This window comes from Bos indicus, chromosome 22 (assembly GCF_029378745.1).
Source record: "Bos indicus isolate NIAB-ARS_2022 breed Sahiwal x Tharparkar chromosome 22, NIAB-ARS_B.indTharparkar_mat_pri_1.0, whole genome shotgun sequence".
In the NCBI taxonomy this organism is placed as follows: Eukaryota; Metazoa; Chordata; class Mammalia; order Artiodactyla; family Bovidae; genus Bos; species Bos indicus.
The window spans coordinates 52,370,460-52,393,622 of record NC_091781.1 but is presented as its reverse complement, the minus strand read 5'-3'; the positions used below and the strand labels follow the sequence as shown (position 1 = coordinate 52,393,622).

At 38.2% G+C, this 23,163-nt stretch overlaps 1 protein-coding gene across 4 annotated transcripts in view; it reads right to left on the bottom strand.

Annotated features, from left to right (window-relative positions):
- The window catches only part of SETD2 (SET domain containing 2, histone lysine methyltransferase), an 83,030-nt gene that overhangs the window by 51,804 nt on the left and 8,063 nt on the right, over positions 1-23,163 (bottom strand). For all 4 annotated transcript variants that reach the window (XR_011563148.1, XR_011563150.1, XR_011563149.1 and 1 more), the window contains exons 2-3: positions 7,701-7,716; positions 1,688-6,048 (exon numbers count right to left, since the gene is read on the bottom strand). Coding sequence is in view for 1 of the 4 variants with exons in the window: in XM_070777246.1 (XP_070633347.1) it covers positions 1,688-6,048; positions 7,701-7,716 (4,377 nt within the window). In the remaining 3 variants the exon portion in view is untranslated. The remainder of the gene's footprint in view (positions 1-1,687; positions 6,049-7,700; positions 7,717-23,163) is intronic.

Below are 23,163 nucleotides of genomic sequence, written 5' to 3'. Positions count from 1 at the left end.
TAGTTCTTCTACAGTCCCAGTTTTAGAAAGTACCTAACCAGGGTCATGAGAGTTTTCACCAAGTTGCAATAATAAGAATGATTCATCTGGATCAATTTAAGACATAATTCATTAATACACATAAGAATATGCTTTGCCTGAAGAAAGATGACTAAAGATAAACAAAATACCTTCTTGCAAGTACTTAAAAGCTATATATAAAAGCAGTAGTTTTATTTTGCATTGCTCCAGAAGGCCAGATGAGGACTAACGAGCCCAGATTTCTTTCAGGTAAACCTATTTTCACTACACATAAGAATGCTCATACTTGACAGTAACTTGTTTTCTCAGTGGGTTCTACAAATGCCCAGCATATGTCAAGCACTTTAAAATGTTGCATATGTGCTAAGTTGCTTCAGTTCTGTCCAACTCTTTGCAACCCTATGGACTGTGGCCTGCCAGACTCCTCTGTCCAAGGGATTCTCCAGGCAAGAATACTGGAGTGGGTTGCCATGCCCCTCTCCAAGATTTAAAATGTTGTATATATATATATAAATGCCTCCCCCTCTAGAAGGCCCTCAAATGCCTCTCACCAACCAAATTTATTGTGTATAGTCTTATATGTATCTGAAACTCACTGCTAAATAAAATCCAGAGAGTTGGGTTAATTTTATTTCTATTCCTGTACAAAGATCATGTAAGTTGCATGACTCTACTCACAAAATACCTAAGGAGTACTACTTAAAATAGTCATTATTTTGAAGTTAAACCTAATTTACAACTAGATACAAATGAATGTTACTATAAGAGGCTCTTTTTATCCTTCAAAAATAAAGTTTTGTTTTGTTTTTTTTTAATAGGAAAAACTTCTGATGGGTCTAACGTTAAGATGAAGTCTTTTACCTTTTCCACAGTGGAAAATGTCTTCATTTTAAAAAATTCTGAATGCTTAAAGGGATGATGGCTAAGTTGATTCTCAACTAGAGGAGAAATTTCCAAAAGGAGGTAGGTGATTAGGAGACTATAAACTTTTTAAACACATATTCAACATATATTTACATTGAGAAAATTAAGACTGTCAGAAAGAGGTGAAAGAAAGTTGACCAAAAAGCTCTGCTCTAGAGGATTATGTTTTCATTAGCCTATTCTCATTACACCTTTTTTCATGTGAGGGATTTTACCATTTATTTCCTAAAAACTCATCTTATTGCCAAGTTTAATCTATTATCATCAGATTTTAAAACATGACAAAAGAACACTGTGTTTCAATCTAGTTCTAGTTTGTAAAGTACCTAAAGATATTTTTCAAAAATCTTCACAATGAAGAAAAAAAAAATCCAGCATAACTTTTTTCTTCTCTGGAGCTTTGTTCCACTTTCTATTCCAGGTTCACATGTAAAAAGAAATTTAAGAAAAACTGGGCTGCTCTATATACTTTGGTTTTAATGTACTTCTAGAACCAAAGAGGTAAAAGGAGGAAAAAAAAAAAAAAGCAGACATCCCCTCCCTGAGAGGAAAAAAAAAATTGAGGGAGGGACTCTAACACCACCAAATCTAAATAGGCAAATATACTTTTTAGATTTTTTAATTTACATTTTATCACACAACATATTTCACAAAACTGAGCTCATATATTAACTTTTGAAAGCTAAGTTTTTTCCTACAAAAAGAGGTTAAAACTTCTCAGACAAGTATTAATTTGGCTTACCTTTCTGTTAAATAAACATTTTCTTCAATCAGATCAAAGTAACAAGGCATCTTCCCTTGCTTGGCATATTCCTTCCACCGCTGGGGGTCCCTGAAGTCCTCCATGACACAGGAAGGCCCAACCAGCGCTGAGCCGAGAGGCACTGCTGTCTCTCCCTGCTCTATCTCCATTCGAACTTTCTTTCTGTCCTGAAGCTCACCATCACTTTCAGAATCACTCTCCAATTCCTGTCTTCTTTTTTTAAGAGGCCCTCGATCTTTCATATCATTTCTGTCTAAGTTTTTCAGAAGATCTTTCTTCTCATTCACAGCCAAAGAGTCCTTAATGGAATTGCTGCTTATTTCAGGTGCTTGCACTGAACCCTTGTCCTTCTGAAGGGACAGAAAAAATTTACTGGACTGACTTGAAAAGTGAGATCCTCCACGTTGATCCCAATTCTCCTCCTCTTCTCGGTCATCTGTTAAGGAATCTGGTACCTGCCCTTGAATTCGATCATACACGACCCCAGCTCCTGGCGGTCTACTTGCTGATCTTGGATCCCAGTAGCCGTTGCCTTGCCAGTAACTGCGTGCCCCGCTACACTGTTCCGCACTTTGCTGATACTTGTGTCCACCGCAGGCTCCATAGCTGCTGTCAGGTTGCTGATACGTGGTGGTAGGCTTTTCTTGTTGAGAGAAGTCCCACCCCAGGTTTCTGAGCTCCTCTGATGAACGGAAGCCATCCACTCGGGAGATCTCACAAGAAGAAAAACTTGAGTCTGTTTTTCCCAGTCGACTATCTGGCCTGTTAGGAAAAGTAGTCTGTTGCCGAGACTTATTTGAGACATCTTCAAAATCATCAGAAGAATAAACTGGTAGCTCTTCCTGCTGCTGAGAAACTATTTTAGCTTTCACTGTTTCCTCAGAATTTGAATGACCTAGAGGGTCGGATTTTATGTCTGGATGACTTGTACTATCAACCCCATCACTCTGCGGATGAGCAATTTCAGGCAGGTGATTATCTATCTGTTTTCGGCTGGGCTGTATAAAAGAAATTTCGGAATTTTTCTCTGCTGCTTTATGAAAGAAGAACTTCTCAGTTTGAGGACAGGCTTTACTTGTTATACTCTCAAATTTTTCCTCATATGAATGTCTCCTTGGCTCCAATCTCTCATCTTCCCAGTGATCAGAATAGTGTCTGTAACTCTGACTGCTCCGAGAAGAACAAGGACTAGTTTCTTCCATGGTCAAAGTAGAATTCTTTGGCACAACCACAACAGACTGAAGACGGTTTCTTGGAATACTGCTATCATCAGAATCTGTATCCTCTGAATCACTTTCATCACTTGAACTTTCGGAAGAACCAGAATAATCTTCATGGACAGTAGATACAATCTCTGAGGCATGACCACTACTGTCACATTTTAAGGTATATGTTATACCATCACTGTCCTCCATAGTTAAATTCAAATCACAAGAAGAAAATACAACTTCTGAGTCATCAGAAGTATGTGCATGTCCTCTTCCACCTTCTTCATCTAAAGAGATCTCTGGTCTTCCTCTTCTATCAGGCAATAAAGAATTCCCTTCTTCGTGAGCCTCCTGCACACATTTCTCAGACAGTCCATTATTATGCCTGTTATCCCATGAAGCAAATCCCCTTCCTGAATCAGGAAGGTCACTACCTACTTCTATTACTGTTTCTTTCTCTGCATGCTTTAAAAACTCTGAGTTTTTACTCTTCGGCACAGCATCCAAAACTGGAGATATATTCTCTCCACACTGCAAGAGAGTTAAACTGTTCACTTTTATTCCTGGGGGAAGACTCTGAAGAGATGAAGCAATACATGAGCTCCCTGGAGTATGATATAAGTCACCAAAATGATTAACAGAAGCTGAACTAGTACTACCAACACTCTGCTTATATTCTCCACATGCAAATTTTGAGTGCTGATCAATTAGATTTCCATTATCACATATAACTGTTTTTGATTTCAAATGCACATTCATAAAGCTATTTGAAGACATCTTCGTGACTAAAGGCTCAATATTTTCAGCTCCGGAATGACATGAAGAAGGGTGGTTGTCATTTGAAGTACAGTATATATCTGAATCTTTGGTTTTACAGCAAGAAACTCTCACCTCAACTGGTTCTTTAACAACTGTTTTGGAATAATCCATAGTCATAACTGGCAAAGATATGAGTTGATCTTGGTGTGGTGACACTAGAGGTTCTGTTTCTCTAAATGGGCTTTCTGACTTACTATGCTTCATGCAAGTATCATCCAAGTCTTTTTCTTTACATCTATTAATATTCTGAAATCCATTTGATGAAAGCATGCATGTTTTGACCAAGGGGGATACCTCTGATCCAGTCACACTATCATCAGAAGACATCAAAACAGTGTCATGTTTAGAAGTGCAAAATGCTGCCAAATCAGATTCTGCCCCTGGAGACCCATTTATATTTAATTCTGTGGGACAATAACTTCTTAATTGATCATTCTTCACTTTACATAAAGAGTCTACTTCCTTAATACTATCATGGCTATCATGTCCTATAAATTCAGACTTAAAAACAGGTGATCCATCTAGCTTTTTAAAAGTAGGTGAATCATTTAATCGATTTGATGGAGACGGAGACCGAGTCTTCTCTCTCTCAGGAATTTTACTAATCACTCTTAATTCACTACCTTTTGAACAAGGAGTCTGTAAACTAAAAGAATGAGACTGTTTGGTTTCCTCATTCAATTCTGTACAACAGAAAGAATTTTTAAATTTATCAGACTTGGATACAGGTTTTGAAGGGGCAGATTTGTAACGGGAAGCATTGTTATCATGCTTGGAATATGATGACCCCCGTCGGAATCCGAGTTCATTGGGGGGAGAACAGCATCTTTTCATTGCTTCATTTTCTGAAGTCCTTTTGGATTCTCTTTCTAATTTGGAAGAATACTTTCCCCTTTTCTCAGTCTCTAAGTAAGAGGACTCAGTTTTACACTCTCGGTCAGACTTAGAATAGGATGATGATGTCCTTAGGTTTCTGTAAGAGGAAGAATGAGATGAGGTGCGCCTTGAATATGTCTTCTTATACTCATCTTCTGAGTCAGAACTCTCTCTCGCCCTGCTATCTGTATATGCCCGAGAATAGCGAGTCCTTTCTCGATAGGGGGAACTCCTATGGTAGCGACGATCAGAGTCATAATAATGGGATCGTTCTGACCGAGAATAAGATAAACTAGTTCTAGAGCCTCTGTCAGATCTAGACCGAGATCTGCTCCTCCTTCGTTCTCTCTCTCTACAGCGAGAAGATATATACCGAGTATCTCTTTCAAGTTTTGAGTAGCTAAAATATTTATCATCTCTCTCTGTTTTAGATCGTGAAGATTTCCCTAAATCCTCACTTTTTAAAGTTGCTAAGCTCTTTTTTGAATCTCTTTCTCTGTCAATGTTTGCTGAAAATTTTAAATCATGCGATCTTTGACTTGAGGAAGTCCGTACAGAATCTTCATCAGATTCTGAACCAAGAAAGGTGCCTTCAGATTGTGAGGATTTCTTCTTAGAACCTGTTTTTTTAGAGCCCAGACTACTCTTAGAACTATCTGGAGTTTCTTCTTCCTTCCCAATATGGGAATCTTCTTTTTGTGAAGGAATATCTGCTTGCTCATTCAAACTGTGAGTTATGTGTTCTTCTGAACTATTAGATACAGGGTCCTGTTTAGTGTCCACTTCTGATGATTCTGGTACAATTGTTACTGGTGGCTCCTTCAAGGCTCTAGCAGCTACATCTACGGGTGCTGTCATCAGAACTGTAACTGGTGTGTGTGGCAAGGCCACTGGCTCTGTTACTGGTGCTGGTGATGAGGGTGTTGTGGCTTGGGGAGGTGGAGGTGGTGGAGGTGGAGATGAGGGTGGCGAGTCTACAGTTGTTGATTCTGCTCTGACTGCTGGTAATGGTGCCATGGGAGGAGATGGAGATGCCACTGCTGTGGTGGCAGTCAGCAGTGGCCTGGATGTTACATGAAGCAGATGTTTCTTAAAATGGATTTTGCCCAATTCTACCCTTGATTTCGGTGGCGAAGATTCTTCTGTAGTAGATAATGTATCTCCAATGTCCGTCTTAACTTTAGGGGTCGAGTCTACTTGAAGAGGTACAACTGGGGAATTTGGAGTATCATTTTGCTTTTCATTGCCAAGTGCAGTCAGAAACCTGTTCTGCAAAGTTTTCTTTGTAAGGCTGAAGCTGAATGACACCTTCTGTCGTCCCTGTTCCTCCAAATTAACTTTTGTCTTGGTGCCTTTGGGCAAAAACCGACTAGAAGCAACACCTTTGAACATTGGTCCTTTGATGAAACCTGTTTTCGGCACATTTTCAATCTTTGCCTAGGAATGAACAAAAAGAGCAGTTACTACTACAATAAAGTTACTTTTAAATGGCTAGCATCGCAGTTTACAATGTCAGAGAAACGAAAAGTCCTTTTTAATGACAAAAACAGCATGAATTTCATTAAGCTATAAAAGTATTAAAAAAAATCCTCTTTATTATGGAAAATTTTAAACATACCCATAGGTAAAATAGTTTAATAAACCTCTAAGTACCCATCCCCAGTTTCAACTAATCCAAAAATTATCCATATTTTTCTACTCTTATTGTCTCTTAAAGGATTTTACAGTTTTAGAACTATTTTCCAAGCAGAATTTTAAAAATAATCTGATGTGTATTTCAACATACACTATAAGAGGACATGTGGATAGACAGCAATAGCTAACATCTCCAACATGAAAATACTTTGTTCTTGTCCCTATCCTGTAAGAAACATCGTAAGTCATTACAACTAGTGGTCTTCTGGCATCACACAGAATCATCACTTGAAGGGACTACCTGAGGGGACTTCCCTGGTGGTCCAGTGGCTAGGGCTCCACACTCTTAGTGCAGGTGGCCCGGGTTCCATCCCTGATCAGGAAACCAGATCCCACATGCCACAAGTAAGAGCTCACATGCTTCCACCAAATATCCTATGTGCTGCAGCTAAGACCCAGTGCAGCCAAAGAAACAAACAGATTTAAAAAAAAAAGAGTCGCTTGGGTACTTGGTAGAAATATAGATCTGTGTCCAAACTTCAGGAAATATCAATTCAATAGCTCTAAAGTGAACAAGAAGCTTGTTTTGTTTTCTGAAAACAAGCATCTCAGGCAATTCTGAGGGACTTCCTAGATGTGGGGAACCGCTGGTACAGAGCAGTTTCCCACCTCATTCATTTTACAGATGAGGTAACCAAACCAAATGAGAACCAGGCCTTTCTGCCTTCCTGGAAATTACTGTCCTGGCACATTACCACTACATCTGCTGGACCCCATACATACCCAGGCCAAGCGGACTTATCGTATTACCCTACTATAAGCAACAACTACAAAGTATATATTTAAGAAGGCTCTACCCTTCATTATTTGCCAAACCACCAAAGGAACTGGTGGGCTTCAGAAGCTAAAGGCTTAACCTCGGTTGTAGACAGAACATCAGAAAACTCTACAGCAACAAACTCAAGTCTAAATTAAAGATAGTACACTTGCCATCTACATTTTTCTAATTGATGTTCTTTAATCAACTCTGGCTATTTAAGAGAACAGTTTTCTACTTCAACGTGGTAAAAATCTGAAATCAGTTTTCAAAAATTATACAGTAACCATTCAGGTGGGAAAGTAAACATTTTTACATGCATTATCACAGAGCAGTGGTCTTCAAATATTTCTTAAGAAAGAGAATTCACTGTTCAAATTAAATCTTAAACGGAAGCTCAGTGCATAAAAACTGTCTTAAGTTGCTAGCTTCCTTTACCTTGACAAAAGGTCTTGAAGCTTGAAAGTTTAAAAACCATTTTCATGAAATATACAACATCCCCACTGGAATGAATTATTACAGATTCAAAAACAAAATTAAGCAAAAACTATTACTTCATTTCATATTCAAAATGATAGCTAAATTTTGAATGTTTTCAATCTCATAATCACTGAATACCTAATTAAATTACACTTACCTCATTTTCTTCTTCTCTATTGTCATCCAGCCAAGAAAGCATGCAAAAGAATAAAAAAGAAATCATAAATACTTAAAATGGAATGAAATGTAAGTTTTTTTATTAAAGCTTAGGATACATACAACCTCCAGGTATATTCTAAATGGGTTATCTGTCCCTTCATAGCCTTAGTTACATTTAGTATAGCAAATATTCAATGAAGATAGTGTTATGCACTGTGCTAGGTGATGGAGAGAAAAGGTGATTAAAGCAGAGTCCTTCCCCTCAAGCAGCTCTTATGGTTCTCTGTAAACATAAAATATAATTGTTCTAAAAGTAATTCCAACATAATGGAGCAAATAAATACAAGGATAGAAGTACGCACAAGTATAACAGTAAAGAGGAAGATAAGCAACTTAGTTCAGTGGAAGGATAGGAATGCAAAGAATTGTTTTTAAAAGATCTTTTTAAAGACAGTAATGAAATTGTTAGGCCATAATTAATAGCAGGAATCAGCCACAAATGTTTTTAATAGAACACTTGCTTTGGTAAATAATATAATGTCAAGAGCAAAAAATAGGAAAGTTTGAAGGAAAGTTGATAGAATAGGGGTAAGAAGTCACAGGTAGTACTGAGTCTCCTGTGCCCTCGCCATAAAACATAAAAACATAATGCAAAAACATGCATTTAACTCTCCAACGTGAGATCATGCTAGAATGCCTTGTTTCTTCTTTGGAAAATCTACTACAGAAGAAAAACCAGAGGAATATGCACCCAATTTTCTGTCAAAAATGTACAGTATGCAGATCTGCAGCTTACTGAAGAACTGTATTTAAAGAATTTTGACTATCCATGTCCACACCAAGACAAATCTCTGTTAGGTCACAGGACACATGTGGAAAAAGATTTAATTAACAGTTTTTGTCAGAGCAAGCTCAAAGAACCAAAGAATGACATGATTATTCAAATTGACCAATCAACCAACTTCTCAGGAAACACAGGAAGTTTCCAAAGGGAGGACGCATATAATGAGAGAGATTTGGCCATATCAACAAGATTCATAAATATAAACAAGTCAGATAGTAAGGAAATGTATTTCAGATACCATGTTACACAGGAAATGGTTATACTTAAAAGGATATAATTTTATTTACTCTGGAAAAAGACAAGTTACAGGACCATAGCAATGCATCTCAAAGTATAAGGAAACTTAGAAGATAAAATAGGCTTATTTTTGCACAATTCCAAAAGTTGGACCTGTGACCAACAAAAGTACAGAATGACAGATTTTACCTCATTTTAAGTTAGAACATATTAGTTTTCTTTATTTGAAAAATACCTGTACACAGGGAAAAACATAAAATTTACAAAAAGATATACAACTAAAATTAGATCTACCTAGAGGCGACTATTGTTATCTTCTGCATATCCTTTCAAAAAGTGTGTGCTTATATGGGCACACACATTGCTTTTAAAAGAGAAAAGACATACACAAATGGAAATTATACCTCTCTACCTTTTCTGGGCTGAAAGCCCTGGATATAATTACACATCAACGTACTTAAGATATAGCTTCAGTTGTAGTTCTACCAGCCTAACAGATATCTATACGTCATTGGCATTTTTTTTTCTTTTTTCTGGGAAGTGCTTTTTTCAGCTCCTTTGCCACTGATTAGGTACTGAGTTGTTAGTCTTTCTTACTGCTTTATGAAAACAAAATATGAGGTAGCTGCAACTGGAATGTGCCTCTGTACTGGGTACTTTAATTTCCTTGTCATCACAAACATTTAAGAAAAATCTGGATAAGAACTTACCTAAGATCAGACACAATTCTTAATCTAGATATAAGGTTATAAAAGTGAGGCCCTAGAAGGTCTCAATCCAGGATTTCAGTTTATTGAATTTCCTGAACCATACATCAGATACAGCATTTTATCTTGATTTTAATAAGTAAAGGCTTTAAAGAGTCACTCCTTCCTAATCTTTAATGCTTTCTTACTAAAACTCAAATATTCCTCAAATACTTAAAGCTGGTATTTCTCATATCTGAGTGATATATGGGCCTCTTTTTATTTTATTCTTTGCTATTACATGTGAATCTGTATTACTTTTGCATTCAGTGCAGTAGATTTTTTTTTTTTTTTTTTTTGCTTTTCTTTTTTTAAACACTGAAAACATTTTGTATCCAGGGATAGCCAATTAACAATGTGTGGCAGTTTCAAGTGAACAGTGAAGGGACTCAGCCACACATACACCCATATCCACTCTCTCCTAAAGCCCCCTCCCATCCAGGCTGGCACATGACACTCTGCAGAGTTCCCTGTGCTATATATATTTGGGGGATCCAGATGAATGGTATATAAGAAATCCCTATTCCTTTTGAAATCATTCTATAAGCCTGAAATTACTTCAAAAATTTAATTATTTTTAAACATAAGATAATAAAATGTGAAAAAATATTAAATATCCTCACAGAATCCTTCATCCTTTAAGAATTTTTTTTTTTTAAGAGACTAAAGGACTCTTGGGGATCCTAGAGCCTCAGCTAGAAAAACACTACCTGAAATCTTTCTAAATTTGTATTCAGGTAGGCATTGAACTCGACTCTATAATAAATAGAGTATAAAATTCAGTTCAGTCCAGTCGCTCAGTCGTGTCCAACTCTTTGCGACCCCATGAATCGCAGCACGCCAGGCCTCCCTGTCCATCACAAACTCCCGGAGTTCACTCACACTCACGTCCATCGACTCAGTGATGCCATCCAGCCATCTCATCCTCTGTCGTCCCCTTCTCCTCCTGCCCCCAATCCCTCCCAGCATCAGAGTCTTTTCCAATGAGTCAGCTCTTCGCATGAGGTGGCCAAAGTACTGGAGTTTCAGCTTCAGCATCATTCCCTCCAAAGAAATCCCAGGGCTGATCTCCTTCAGAATGGACTGGTTGGATCTCCTTGCAGTCCAAGGGACTCTCAAGAGTCTTCTCCAACACCACAGTTCAAAAGCATCAATTCTTCGGCACTCAGCCTTCTTCACAGTCCAACTCTCACATCCATACATGACCACTGGAAAAACCATAGCCTTGACTAGACGAAACTTTGTTGGCAAAGTAATGTCTCTGCTTTTGAATATGCTATCTAGGTTGGTCATAACTTTTCTTCCAAGGAGTAAGCATCGTTTAATTTCATGGCTGCAGTCACCATCTGCAGTGATTTTGGAGCCCAAAAGAATAGTCTGACACTGTTTCCCCATCAATTTCCCCTGAAGTGATGGGACCGGATGCCATGATCCTCGTTTTTTGAATGTTGAGCTTTAAGGCAACTTTTCACTCTTCTCTTTCACTCTCATCAAGAGGCCTTTTAGTTCCTCTTCACTTTCTGCCATAAGGGTGGTGTCATCTGCATATCTGAGGTTAATGATATTTCTCCCGGCAATCTTGATTCCAGCTTGTGCTTCTTCCAGTCCAGCGTTTCTCATGATGTACTCTGCATATAAGTTAAATAAGCAGGGTGACAATATACAGCCTTGACGTACTCCTTTTCCTATTTGGAACCAGTCTGTTGTTCCATGTCCAGTTCTAACTGTTGCTTCCTGACCTGCATACAGATTTCTCAAGAGGCAGATCAGGTGGTCTGGTATTCACATCTCTTTCCGAATTTTCCACAGTTTATTGTGATCCACACAGTCAAAGGCTTTGGCAGTTCAAGAAAAACATCTATTTCTGCTTTATTGACTTGGCATAGATGTTTTTCTGGAACTCTCTTGCTTTTTCCATGATCCAGCAGATGTTGGCAATTTGATCTCTGGTTCCTCTGCCTTTTCTAAAACCAGCTTGAACATCTAGAAGTTCACGGTTCACGTATTGCTGAAGCCTGGCTGGGAGAATTTTGAGCATGACTTTACTAGCGTGTGAGATGAGTGCAATTGTGCGGTAGTTTGAGCATTCTTTGGCATTGCCTTTCTTTGGGATTGGAATGAAAACTGACCTTTTCCAGTCCTATGGCCACTGCTGAGTTTTCCAAATTTGCTGGCATATTGAGTGCAGCACTTTCACAGCATCATCTTTCAGGATTTGAAATAGCTCAACTGGAATTCCATCAAATTACAGAGGTAGTATTGTGAAGAGATGAAAACTCAAGAGAAAGGAGAGGAGAACTGGCTGATAACAAAAGGAAGGAAGATAACTGACAAAACGGAAGGCTAGTATTTCATAATACATCTTAGCCCAGAAGTTGACTTCAAGCAGTACTCTGAGCTCTCCAGGAGAAAACTGGTTTGCTATACACACCAAGGCCCAAGTAAGAGCCATAGGAAATACTGGCAAGGAATCCTTCTCAAGTACTAAGTGATTATCTCCAATATTAGGAAAAAAGCAAAATTTCACAGCTGCAGCCAGCCTCCTCCTACATCATAAACTTTGCAGAATGACAATCACATATATAGTCTTGATTTGCATTTATTGTGCCTGTTTTCCTTAAAACAGTGTAAATTACAAAGAGACAAAGGTATCAATAACATCTTGTCCTTACTGTACAATCTCCTTGGGTTTGCCAATCCCATTCCTAGCATAAATTCTCATTACTTTTTGAATCAAAGAAATTTCTTAACAATAACATCAGGTTTTAGCTTTCTCATTTTAAACAATTCTCAAAGGAAAAGAAGTCAATACCTCAAAACTGACCTGTAGAAAAAACAAGACATACAAGTCATAAATTGTAACATTTGCCATCCTCTCATCCAAGTAATGGAACTCATGAGGACAAGTGAATAAAGACACTGATGAGAAATATATATATGATTTATGTGGACAAAAAAATAGCCATGAATATCACTGCTTTTTATCAAAGGCCTGGAAACTTCAGGCAAAGCAGTTTGGAATGAATATACTAACCTGAACTAGTGCCAACGGACTTGATAAACGTAGGCGCTATTTCTCATTTGCTCTAAAGCCCACATCTTCAACTAGTATAGTATCTCAAACAGAGAGTTTTAACTGATAAGAGTTTCATGTATACAGATTAAATGTTATTTTTAAATGTTATTAAAATTACAGCAAGAATATTCTCACAGTATGGCATCTTTTCAAAGCTATCTCTGGTTATATAAATAAATATAGATCAAAACAGTATTTCTCTCTCCCATGTCATATTCATCAATTACTCTTATATCCCCAAATAGTTGAAACTTTAGTTTAATGTGGAGTGTCTATATAGATAGTAAAGTTATCTTCTTTAAACAAGAAATCACTTTGTAAACACAGCTGATCTCCAGTGTATCACTGAAGAGTTTCTAGTCAGTGAGGAAAGCTAAGAATATCATCCCAAATGTTAACAATAGTATGTATACCTGAAATGTTTCTAAATTGGTCTTCCAAATTAGCCTCCAGCAACACTTGCATGAACTGAATTATGTTCTCCAGTTAAAGTAATCTGTTTTCCAAAACCCATAATTGGGCAGTAATTTGAACATTTTAGGGCTTACTATATACAAATGAGTTTTACTACATTTTTCTCTGTTTTGAGTTAAATCTCTTAAATTACCTGTTTTATTTTCCTCATTAACAAATTGTGGGAGAAAGTATAACCATTACCAAATAACCTTCAAAAGACATTATGCATAAATGCTGAAATTCATTTTTAGTACTAGCCAATGAATCACAACAGAAAGAGCTGAAGGCTAAGTTCTTAGTAACTGGACCACGTTATGTATACTACTATCTTACAGCCAATTAAGACTGCCAGCACCATTATAAGTAGCTAACAGAATATTTTCCATTTTTCCAGGTACTTCATTAAATGCTTTACATACAACTAGCTCATCTGATCCTCAAATCTAAGAAGGGTATACTAGCTATTTGTGTTCCCATTTTCACAAATGAAGAAACTTAAGTTATAGCTAGTAACGTGGCAGAGCCAAATATTCAGGCTGTTTGACTGCAGAGCCCTTGCTCTTTAAGTCAAATATTTATTAGCTGGAGGTGATGGAATTCCAGTTGAGCTATTTCAAATCCTGAAAGATGATGCTGTGAAAGTGCTGCACTCAATATGCCAGCAAATTTGGAAAACTCAGCAGTGGCCACAGGACTGGAAAAGGTCAGTTTTCATTCCAATCCCAAAGAAAGGCAATGCCAAAGAATGCTCAAACTACCGCACAATTGCACTCATCTCACACACTAGTAAAGTCATGCTCAAAATTCTCCAAGCCAGGCTTCAGCAATATGTGAACCGTGAACTTCTAGATGTTCAAGCTGGTTTTAGAAAAGGCAGAGGGACCAGAGATCAAATTGCCAACATCCGCTGGATCATGGAAAAAGCAAGAGAGTTCCAGAAAAACATCTATTTCTGCTTTATTGACTATGCCAAAGCCTTTGACTGTGTGGATCCCAATAAACTGTGGAAAATTCGGGAAGAGATGTGAATACCAGACCACCTGATCTGCCTCTTGAGAAATCTGTATGCAGGTCAGGAAGCAACAGTTAGAACTGGACATGGAACAGACTGGTTCCAAATAGGAAAAGGAGTATGTCAAGGCTGTATATTGTCACTCTGCTTATTTAACTTATATGCAGAGTACATCATGAGAAACGCTGGACTGGAAGAAGCACAAGCTGGAATCAAGATTGCCGGGAGAAATATCAATAACCTCAGATATGCAGATGACACCACCCTTATGGCAGAAAGTGAAGAGGAACTAAAAGGCCTATTGATGAAAGTGAAAGTGGAGAGTGAAAAAGTTGCCTTAAAGCTCAACATTCAAAAAATGAAGATCATGGCATCCGGTCCCATCACTTCAGGGGAAATTGATGGGGAAACAGTGGAAACAGTGTCAGACTTTATTCTTTTGGGCTCCAAAATCACTGCAGATGGTGACTGCAGCCATGAAATTAAACGACGCTTACTCCTTGGAAGAAAAGTTATGACCAACCTAGATAGCATATTCAAAAGCAGAGACATTACTTTGCCAACAAAGTTTCGTCTAGTCAAGGCTATGGTTTTTCCAGTGGTCATGTATGGATGTGAGAGTTGGACTGTGAAGAAGGCTGAGTGCCGAAGAATTGATGCTTTTGAACTGTGGTGTTGGAGAAGACTCTTGAGAGTCCCTTGGACTGCAAGGAGATCCAACCAGTCCATTCTGAAGGAGATCAGCCCTGGGATTTCTTTGGAGGGAATGATGCTGAAGCTGAAACTCCAGTACTTTGGCCACCTCATGCGAAGAGCTGACTCATTGGAAAAGACTCTGATGCTGGGAGGGATTGGGGGCAGGAGGAGAAGGGGACGACAGAGGATGAGATGGCTGGATGGCATCACTGAGTCGATGGACGTGAGTGTGAGTGAACTCCGGGAGTTTGTGATGGACAGGGAGGCCTGGCGTGCTGTTATTCATGGGGTCGCAGAGTCGGACATGACTGAACGAGTGAACTGAACTGACACAGAAATGGGAGAAAAAGAATAAAATGTTTCAGAGAAACATATTTTGATTTAGTGTAATAGTAAATGTATCTGCCTAGCAACAGAAGGGGCTGCATCATGAAATAAAGAGTAACAGAAGTGTTCAAACTAGAGTCTTGATCATGTGTCTGTGTTTCAGGGCAATCAAACAGATGGTGAGTAATAGCTGTTCTTTATAGGAGAATTTTAGCTAATAAATGCAATAATCATCAATGGCAGCAAAACCTAGCAGATGAAAGGTTGATGAGGAACTTTTATAATGAATGGATCAAGCCAACTACACTAGAATTCGATGATTAATTTTGACGTTGCTAAAATTAAAACCACCAGGTACATGCCCTCCCCTACCTGCAGCCAACATGATACAATATGTAACTGAAAAACTACTAGCAGGAAATAGGTGGGGTAAAAGGCCTGATATAACTACCAGTCTTCAAAAAAATGTAGCAAATGTATAAGAAGACTATCACAGATTGAGATTTGAAATCTAGGAATCATATGACTATTTAGATCCTGATATTTTTTTTAAAAAATGAGCAAGGACAGTATACTAAATAACATTAAATATTTACTGCCAGTTGCACTAGATATGCCTGGAGAAGGACATGGCAACCCACTCCAGGATTCTTGCCTGGAGAATCCCCATGGACAGAGAGGAGCCTGGTGGGCTACAATCCATGGGGTCACAAAGAGTTGGACATGACTGAAGCAAATTAGAATGTATGCACGGGCACTAGATATGACAATGATATTGTGGTTATTTTTAAAGCCTCTCTTATTTCTGTAAGTATGAAATGATAGAATACCTGGGGTGCTTTAAAATATTCCAGAAACAACAGAAGCGGAGAAGGCAATGGCACCCCACTCCAGTACTCCTGCCTGGGAAATCCTATGGATGGAGGAGCCTGGTAGGCTGCAGTCCAAGGGTCTCTAAGAGTCGGACACAACTGAGCGACTTCACTTTCACTTTTCACTTTCATGCATTGGAGAAGGAAATGGCAACCCACTCCAGTGTTCTTGCCTGGAGAGTCCCAGGGGCAGGGCAGCCTGGTGGGCTGACGTCTATGGGGTTGTACAGTCGGACACGACTGAAGCGACTTAGCAGTAGCAGCAGCAGCAGCAACAGAAGAGTAGGAGACAGATGAAACCAGAATGGCGAAACATTAATAACTGCTGAAGCTTGATGAGTACACTGGGCAGAGCAAAGGGTATTCATTATACCATTCTCTCTTGTATGAACGTTTGAAGTTTTTCATAATAAAAAACGCTTAAGGTTTAATTGCAATACGAAAGAGGATAACCAATCTGCAAACAAGAAACCATGTGTGCACATATAGCAAGCAAAGTGCTGGCAAAAGATATGTATTCCCATTACCATCCAATCACCCATCTACCCACAATCAGGGCCTAGTCACCTGGCTGTGGCTGAGCATTAAACCCTTGACCCAAGCAAAAATCATCACCAGGATTTACCCATCTGGTTTAGAATTTATTTCTATGGTTCTAAGATTTAACTCCCCAATAATAAACCAAAATAAAATCATAAATATGTAACCATAGCAAACATTATGTATGATGGAAATATTTTCTATATATTAACTTTTGCCAAATAACATCAATACACAGTTCTACTTCAGAGTCATTTTCTTTTAAAATAGTTAAGGTGAGAAACTTAAAAAAAAAAAAAAAAAAGATCAGCAACAGTGAATATAAAGCAATTTTGTGTTTCGGAAGGAGAATACTAATATTCTGAATATTTGAACCTATTTTCCACCCATTTGCCAATCTCTTTGGATAAGGCACCATGGTGCTAAATTTTCACTTCCTGTGAAAATTATCTTTTGAGTTCTCAAAGTAAATCTATTAATAAAAACAGTATTCTGTATGTCATTTTGCAAATGAGAAATCTGAGTACAATTTCCACTACCAGATACATACTATAATAATGCATAATAACTTCTATACCATGTGTTTCTAGTTTTAACTTGTATCTCAAAAGTCAAGTTACACTAAATTACAATTTTGAAAATGTAGTTGGTCCACAGACCTAGTCAAGTCCCAAAATATTCTAGTCATCACAGAGGGTTGGGGAGTGCAGTCAACAGCTTACTGTATGAGGTCAAAACTTATGCTCTTTAACAATGAAATACTTCAAACTGACAAGGGAGATGCCCACCTCAGAGAAACAACAAAGAGTAAAATAAAAGGATAGAAGGACTATGACTTGGAATTAACAACAGTAACTAATATCATATCCAGAAGTGCGACTAGGCAATTGGGTTTTCATGTCTGCCATCAACACCTATGAGAACACTGAAAAATCAAGGCTGACACTGCGTAAACACTGTAACTAGTACAGTGTAATGAAAAAAGTACTATATGACTGAGCCAAAGTTTTCTTTTCTAGGGCCTTTTGTTCAGAAGGCATGCTCTAATCCCCCTTCTCCCCCTTTATGTGTTTCCAAAACACCTGATGGAGAGGCATAACAGAGTCATCAGTTCAGTTGCTCAGTCGTGTCGACTCTTTGCACCCCATGGACTGCAGCACGCCACGCTTCCCTGTCCATCACCAACTCCCAGAACTTACTCAAACTCATGTCCACTGAGTCGGTGATGCCATCCAACCATCTCATCCTCTGTCATCCCCTTCTCCCGCCTTCAATCTCTCCCAGCATCAGGGTCTTTTCAAATGAGTTAGTTCTTCGCATCAGGTGGCCAAAGTACTGGAGTTTCAGCTTCAGCATCAGTCCTTCCAATGAATATTCAGGACTAATATCCTTTAGGATTGACTGGTTTGATATTCTTGCAATCCAAGGGACTCTCAAAAGTCAGTTAAGTCGGTTAAAAGTCAGAAAAGTCAGTTAAACTGGATTTGAAAACCAACTACAATACCAAGAACTGAAATAGTAATACTGTAATTACTTCAAAGACAATGAAAGGAGAACATCTATTTACCATAAAACTCTTCACACAGAAAATATTTGCAAACAATGCAACTGACAAGGAGCTAATACTCAAAACATACAAACAACTTGATTAAAGAAAGAGCCAATCAAAATATGGGCAGAAGATCTTTAATATAGATATTTTTCCCAAAAGACACGTTGATGCCTGACAGGTACACAAGAAGATGCTCAACATGGCTAATTACTAGAGAAAAGCAAATCAAAACTACCATTACCACCTCACATTGGTCAGAATGGCCATCATTAAGAAGTCTACACACAACAAATGCTGGAGAGGGTGTGGAGAAAAGGGAACCCTCCTACACTGTTGGTGGGAATGGAAACTGGTGCCACCACTATGGCAAACAATATAGAGGTTCCTCAAAAAGCCAAAAATAGTTGTCATATGATTCAAAAATCCCACTCCTGGGCATATATCCAGACAAAACTGCAATTCAAAAGGATACAGGCACGCCTATATTCATAGAAACACTATTCACAGTAGCCAAGACATACAAATAATTTGAATGTTCATCGAAAGAAGAATGGTTAAAGAGGCTGTAGTGTGTGTGTGTGTTTATACACGCAATACATGTGTGTGTGTGTATATATATATATATATAAAATGAACTACTATTCAGCCATGAAAGAAGAAATAATGCCATTTTTAACAAAATGGATGGACCTAAAGTTACCATACTAAGTGAAGTAAGTTCTAACACAAAGCACAATACACTGTCCTACCTAAGGCAGCAGTCATAATCTCTCTCAGACCACCATCACCAGATCTCTGGGTTTCATTGGTTTGTCTTCACCAAGATCAACAGAAAAAGCCTAAAAAGTGTCTTGAGCACCAACCACTTTCATAAGCTCAATACATACAACTCAATTCCCTGACCCCCCTCTCCTAATCTAATAGTTATTTAAGACAGTCTTACCATCAATGTTAGTATGATTATAATTTTCCTCATTCACTCTATGAGGAAAACAGCATAAATAGAGTTATGACCAATCAGATCAACTCAAACATTAACTAAGCACATATGACTATGTTCCCAGATGCTACTTACTGGGATTCCTCCATTTAAAAGAGTAAGTCTCTAAAACATACTTATCATGGTCCTTGGATTTTCTAGAACTAGGACTACAAAAGGCTTCCCTGGTGGCTCAGACATTAATGAATCCACCTGCAGTGCGGTAGACCTGGGTTCAATCCCTCGGTTGGGAAGACCCCCTGGAGGAGGGCATGGCAACCCACTCCAGTATTCTTGCCTGGAGAATCCCCATGGACAGAGAAGCATGGCGGGCTACAGTCCATGGGGCTACAAAGAGTCGGACATGACTAAGCACAGGACTACAAAATCCCTTAGGTCCTAACAACAGAACCAACATGTCTAAATCATGAAACAGAACAGATAAATGCTAAGATAGGCTCCAATGAAATGTCAGCCTTTCTTTGATGGTCTGTATGAGGAACTACCCAAAGTATCTTAAAAGTTAGAGAATTATAAAAAATACACATGCATAAAAATATATCTTTTAAAATATTCGTATGAAAAATTAGTAATAAAAATACTTAATAGGGACTGGAAAAAAACACAAGCTGGAATCAAGATTGCCGGGAGAAATACCAATAATCTCAGATATGCAGATGACACCACCCTTATGGCAGAAAGTGAAGAGGAACTAAAAAGCCTCCTGATGAAAGTGAAAGTGGAGAGTGAAAAAGTTGGCTTAAAGCTCAGCATTCAGAAAATGAAGATCATGGCATTTGGTCCCATCACTTCATGGGAAATAGATGGGGAAACAGTGTCAGACTTTATTTTTGGGGGCTCCAAAATCACTGCAGATGGTGACTGCAGCCATGAAATTAAAAGACGCTTACTCCTTGGAAGGAAAGTTATGACCAACCTAGATAGCATATTCAAAAGCAGAGACATTACTTTGTCAAAAAAGGTCCATCTAGTCAAGGCTATGGTTTTTCCTGTGGTCATGTATGGATGCAAGAGGTGGACTGTGAAGAAGACTGAATGCCGAAGAATTGATGCTTTTGAACTGTGGTGTTGGAGAAGACTCTTGAGAATCCCTTGGACTGCAAGGAGATCCAACCAGTCCATTCTGAAGGAAATCAGCCCTGGGATTTCTTTGGAAGGAATGATGCTAAAGCTGAAACTCCAGTACTTTGGCCACCTCATGCGAAGAGTTGACTCATTGGAAAAGACTCTGATGCTGGGAGGGATTGGGGGCAGGAGGAGAAGGGGACGACAGAGGATGAGATGGCTGGATGGCATCACTGAGTTGATGGACGTGAGTCTGGGTGAACTCCGGGAGTTGGTGATGGACAGGGAGGCCTGGCGTGCTGCGATTCATGGGGTCGCAAAGAGTCGGACACGACTGAGTGACTGAACTGAACTGAATAAGTACATGTCACAAAAGCACACAACTAACAAACTGAACAGCTAGTATGTGCATATCTGAAAAAAATTTACTATCAGAGATTCCAACTTCTGCTCCAATTTCATAACCTCTGACACTATCATTATCCTCTCCAATAATCAAGAAAAGTAGCCAAAGAAAGATGAGCCCCAAATATTTTTTGGTAGACTCACTGTCTCTCTATAATACACAAGAGTATTCTATAATTGGGGAAATACTGGTTTTATATTTAACTATCACTGTTTCAATTTACTATTTAGTTATTAACCTTAATTCTTTATACAAACTGCTGTTAATCTGCCAAGAAGACTACATACTGTAGTTTTCATAATTTAGACAACTGGTTTCCTAAATAATTATACTCTCGTACTTATTTTTTAATGGATACGGTAAACCTGAGCGAAAATAAGATACCTATTACGGTGACCCTGAGGAAAACCTCAGGAGTCCATTTTAACCTATTTCTAACAAAGTGTTTTATTGTACACCTCAAAACTCATCCGTTTTCTACAGATAATCTTTAAAATTTTTAGCACAGAAGCAGTACCACAAAAAGTGTAGCTTATGTTTTAGAATTGATATAGATATGAGAATTGAGGAATTAATTGAAGAAATATACATTTAACCAGGCAATTTTAGAAAGTCTGTGTGTTCAGCATCAGAAAAACAGACTTCTCAAGAAAGGGTTTTTGCAGTCATCTATATAACTTATGAAAAAACGTTAGCCCTACTTTACAGTCATACAAAAATTCATAAAAATTTTAAACATGACATCTTCTGCTTACTAAAGTAGAGCATGTGTAATTAACAATTAATCAACAAGAAGCGAAATATCACACAAAAGACTCAAAACACAAGTTAGTCCATGAGTCTCCAAAGAGGTAATTATGAAGCAAATAGTGGTGATTACTGTATAGCCCTCCCCAAAGAGTCTAACTGCATTTGGCAGGAAGTAGGCAGCCGGAAGAGCTACAATCAGAAACGACCACTTGCTCCAGGTTCTTATACACCCACAGCAGTGCTCTCAGTAAGCAGACCTGGTAGAAGCCTGCCAGCAGGATCAAATCCCTATCACTACTCACACCATCCTAAGGATATTTTCACTAGTGAGATGTTAAAATGGGACAGAAAAGGCATTCTAAAATAAAAACACCTAAGAACCTCAGACGAACTCTAAACCTCCATCTAAATGACCAAAGTATTTGTTCAGCTGGAAAAGACACTGAAATAATCATTAAGCTTAATTAAAAAACAACCTACCAATGTTATACATGAATTCCAAAGCTGAGGGACTCAAAACACCCAATTAACGTACAATAACCAAAAATTATACAAAATAATTGCCTCATTTGAATTCATGAAAGTACATTTACAAATATAAATCCCATTATGAAAAAAAAAAAAACAACTTATTGAATCTTCAGTTGACTAGGTTGTTGGCTAGCTTCAAATTAACCATTTTCAAGAAACTGCTCTTAAATACCTTGAGTTGAGAAAACCAACTAATCAAAGTAGGGCAGGAATAAAAGCTATTTTAATCCATCAACACCAGACAAGACAAACAAATAAATATGGACAATAAAATAGAATTTTAAAAAAGAAAAGGAAAGAGAGAAGTGTAGGAATCAAACTCTAAACAGAATCACGAAAACACCATCATAAATTACCAGATAAACTCACCCTGTGGGAAAACATTTGGAAGGAGATACTTTCCATGCAGCTCGTGTCCTAAGGCTTTTAAACTACTTAACATGATATAAAATAAAGCAACTTAACATGGCACATTCACAATATAGAGTATTCCCTATTAAAAAAGATAAGCACATCTTACACACAAATGCAAGCAGGCAGATGATGCAGTATGTGTAGTAGACAAAAAGATCTGGAAAGGTATACACTGAACTGTGAGTAGTGGTTACCTCTAGGATGAGCTGGATTTGAAGAGATGGAGCCAAGAAGAGATGCTAAAGGTAGATTTTTACTTTTTCCTCTGTTAAGTATATTATCTTGCCTTTTGCAATAAGCATTTATTGTTCTAGTAATTAAGAAGCCATCTCTGGACTCTCCCGGTGGTCCAGTGGTTAAGACCCTGAACTTTCTGTGCTAGGGGAACTAAGATCCTGCCTGCATGCCTCCGGGTGCAGCCTAAATAAATAAAAAGAAAAAATGAAAACAGTTCAAATCAATACCAGACATTGTTATTGTTTTCAAAATATTTATGTTTAGTACAAAGAGTTAATAGTAGTAAAGTATCTTGAATTTAAAGCCCTATCTTCAGAGATTAAAAAAAATGGCAATTAAACGCAGTATGTAACCCCAGGCCAAAAAAAGAGGACACTATTGAAGTAACTGGCACACTTTAAATATGAACTATATATCAAATGTAGTATTATAAATGTTAAATTGCCTGAATTTGATCACTGCATGTTGGTTATACCTAAGAGCATTCTTGTTCTCAGGTTATACTATCAACTATTTAGGTAGGGGTTAAGGGTCATGGTGCCTGCACCTTACACTCAAATGAATGAATGAGTGAGTGAGTGAAGTCACTCAGTTGTGTCTGACTCTTTGCGATCCCGTGGACTGTAGCCCCTCAGGCTCCTCCGTCCATGGGATTCTCCAGGCAAGAATATGGTTTAGCCCAAAATAAACAAACACAGAG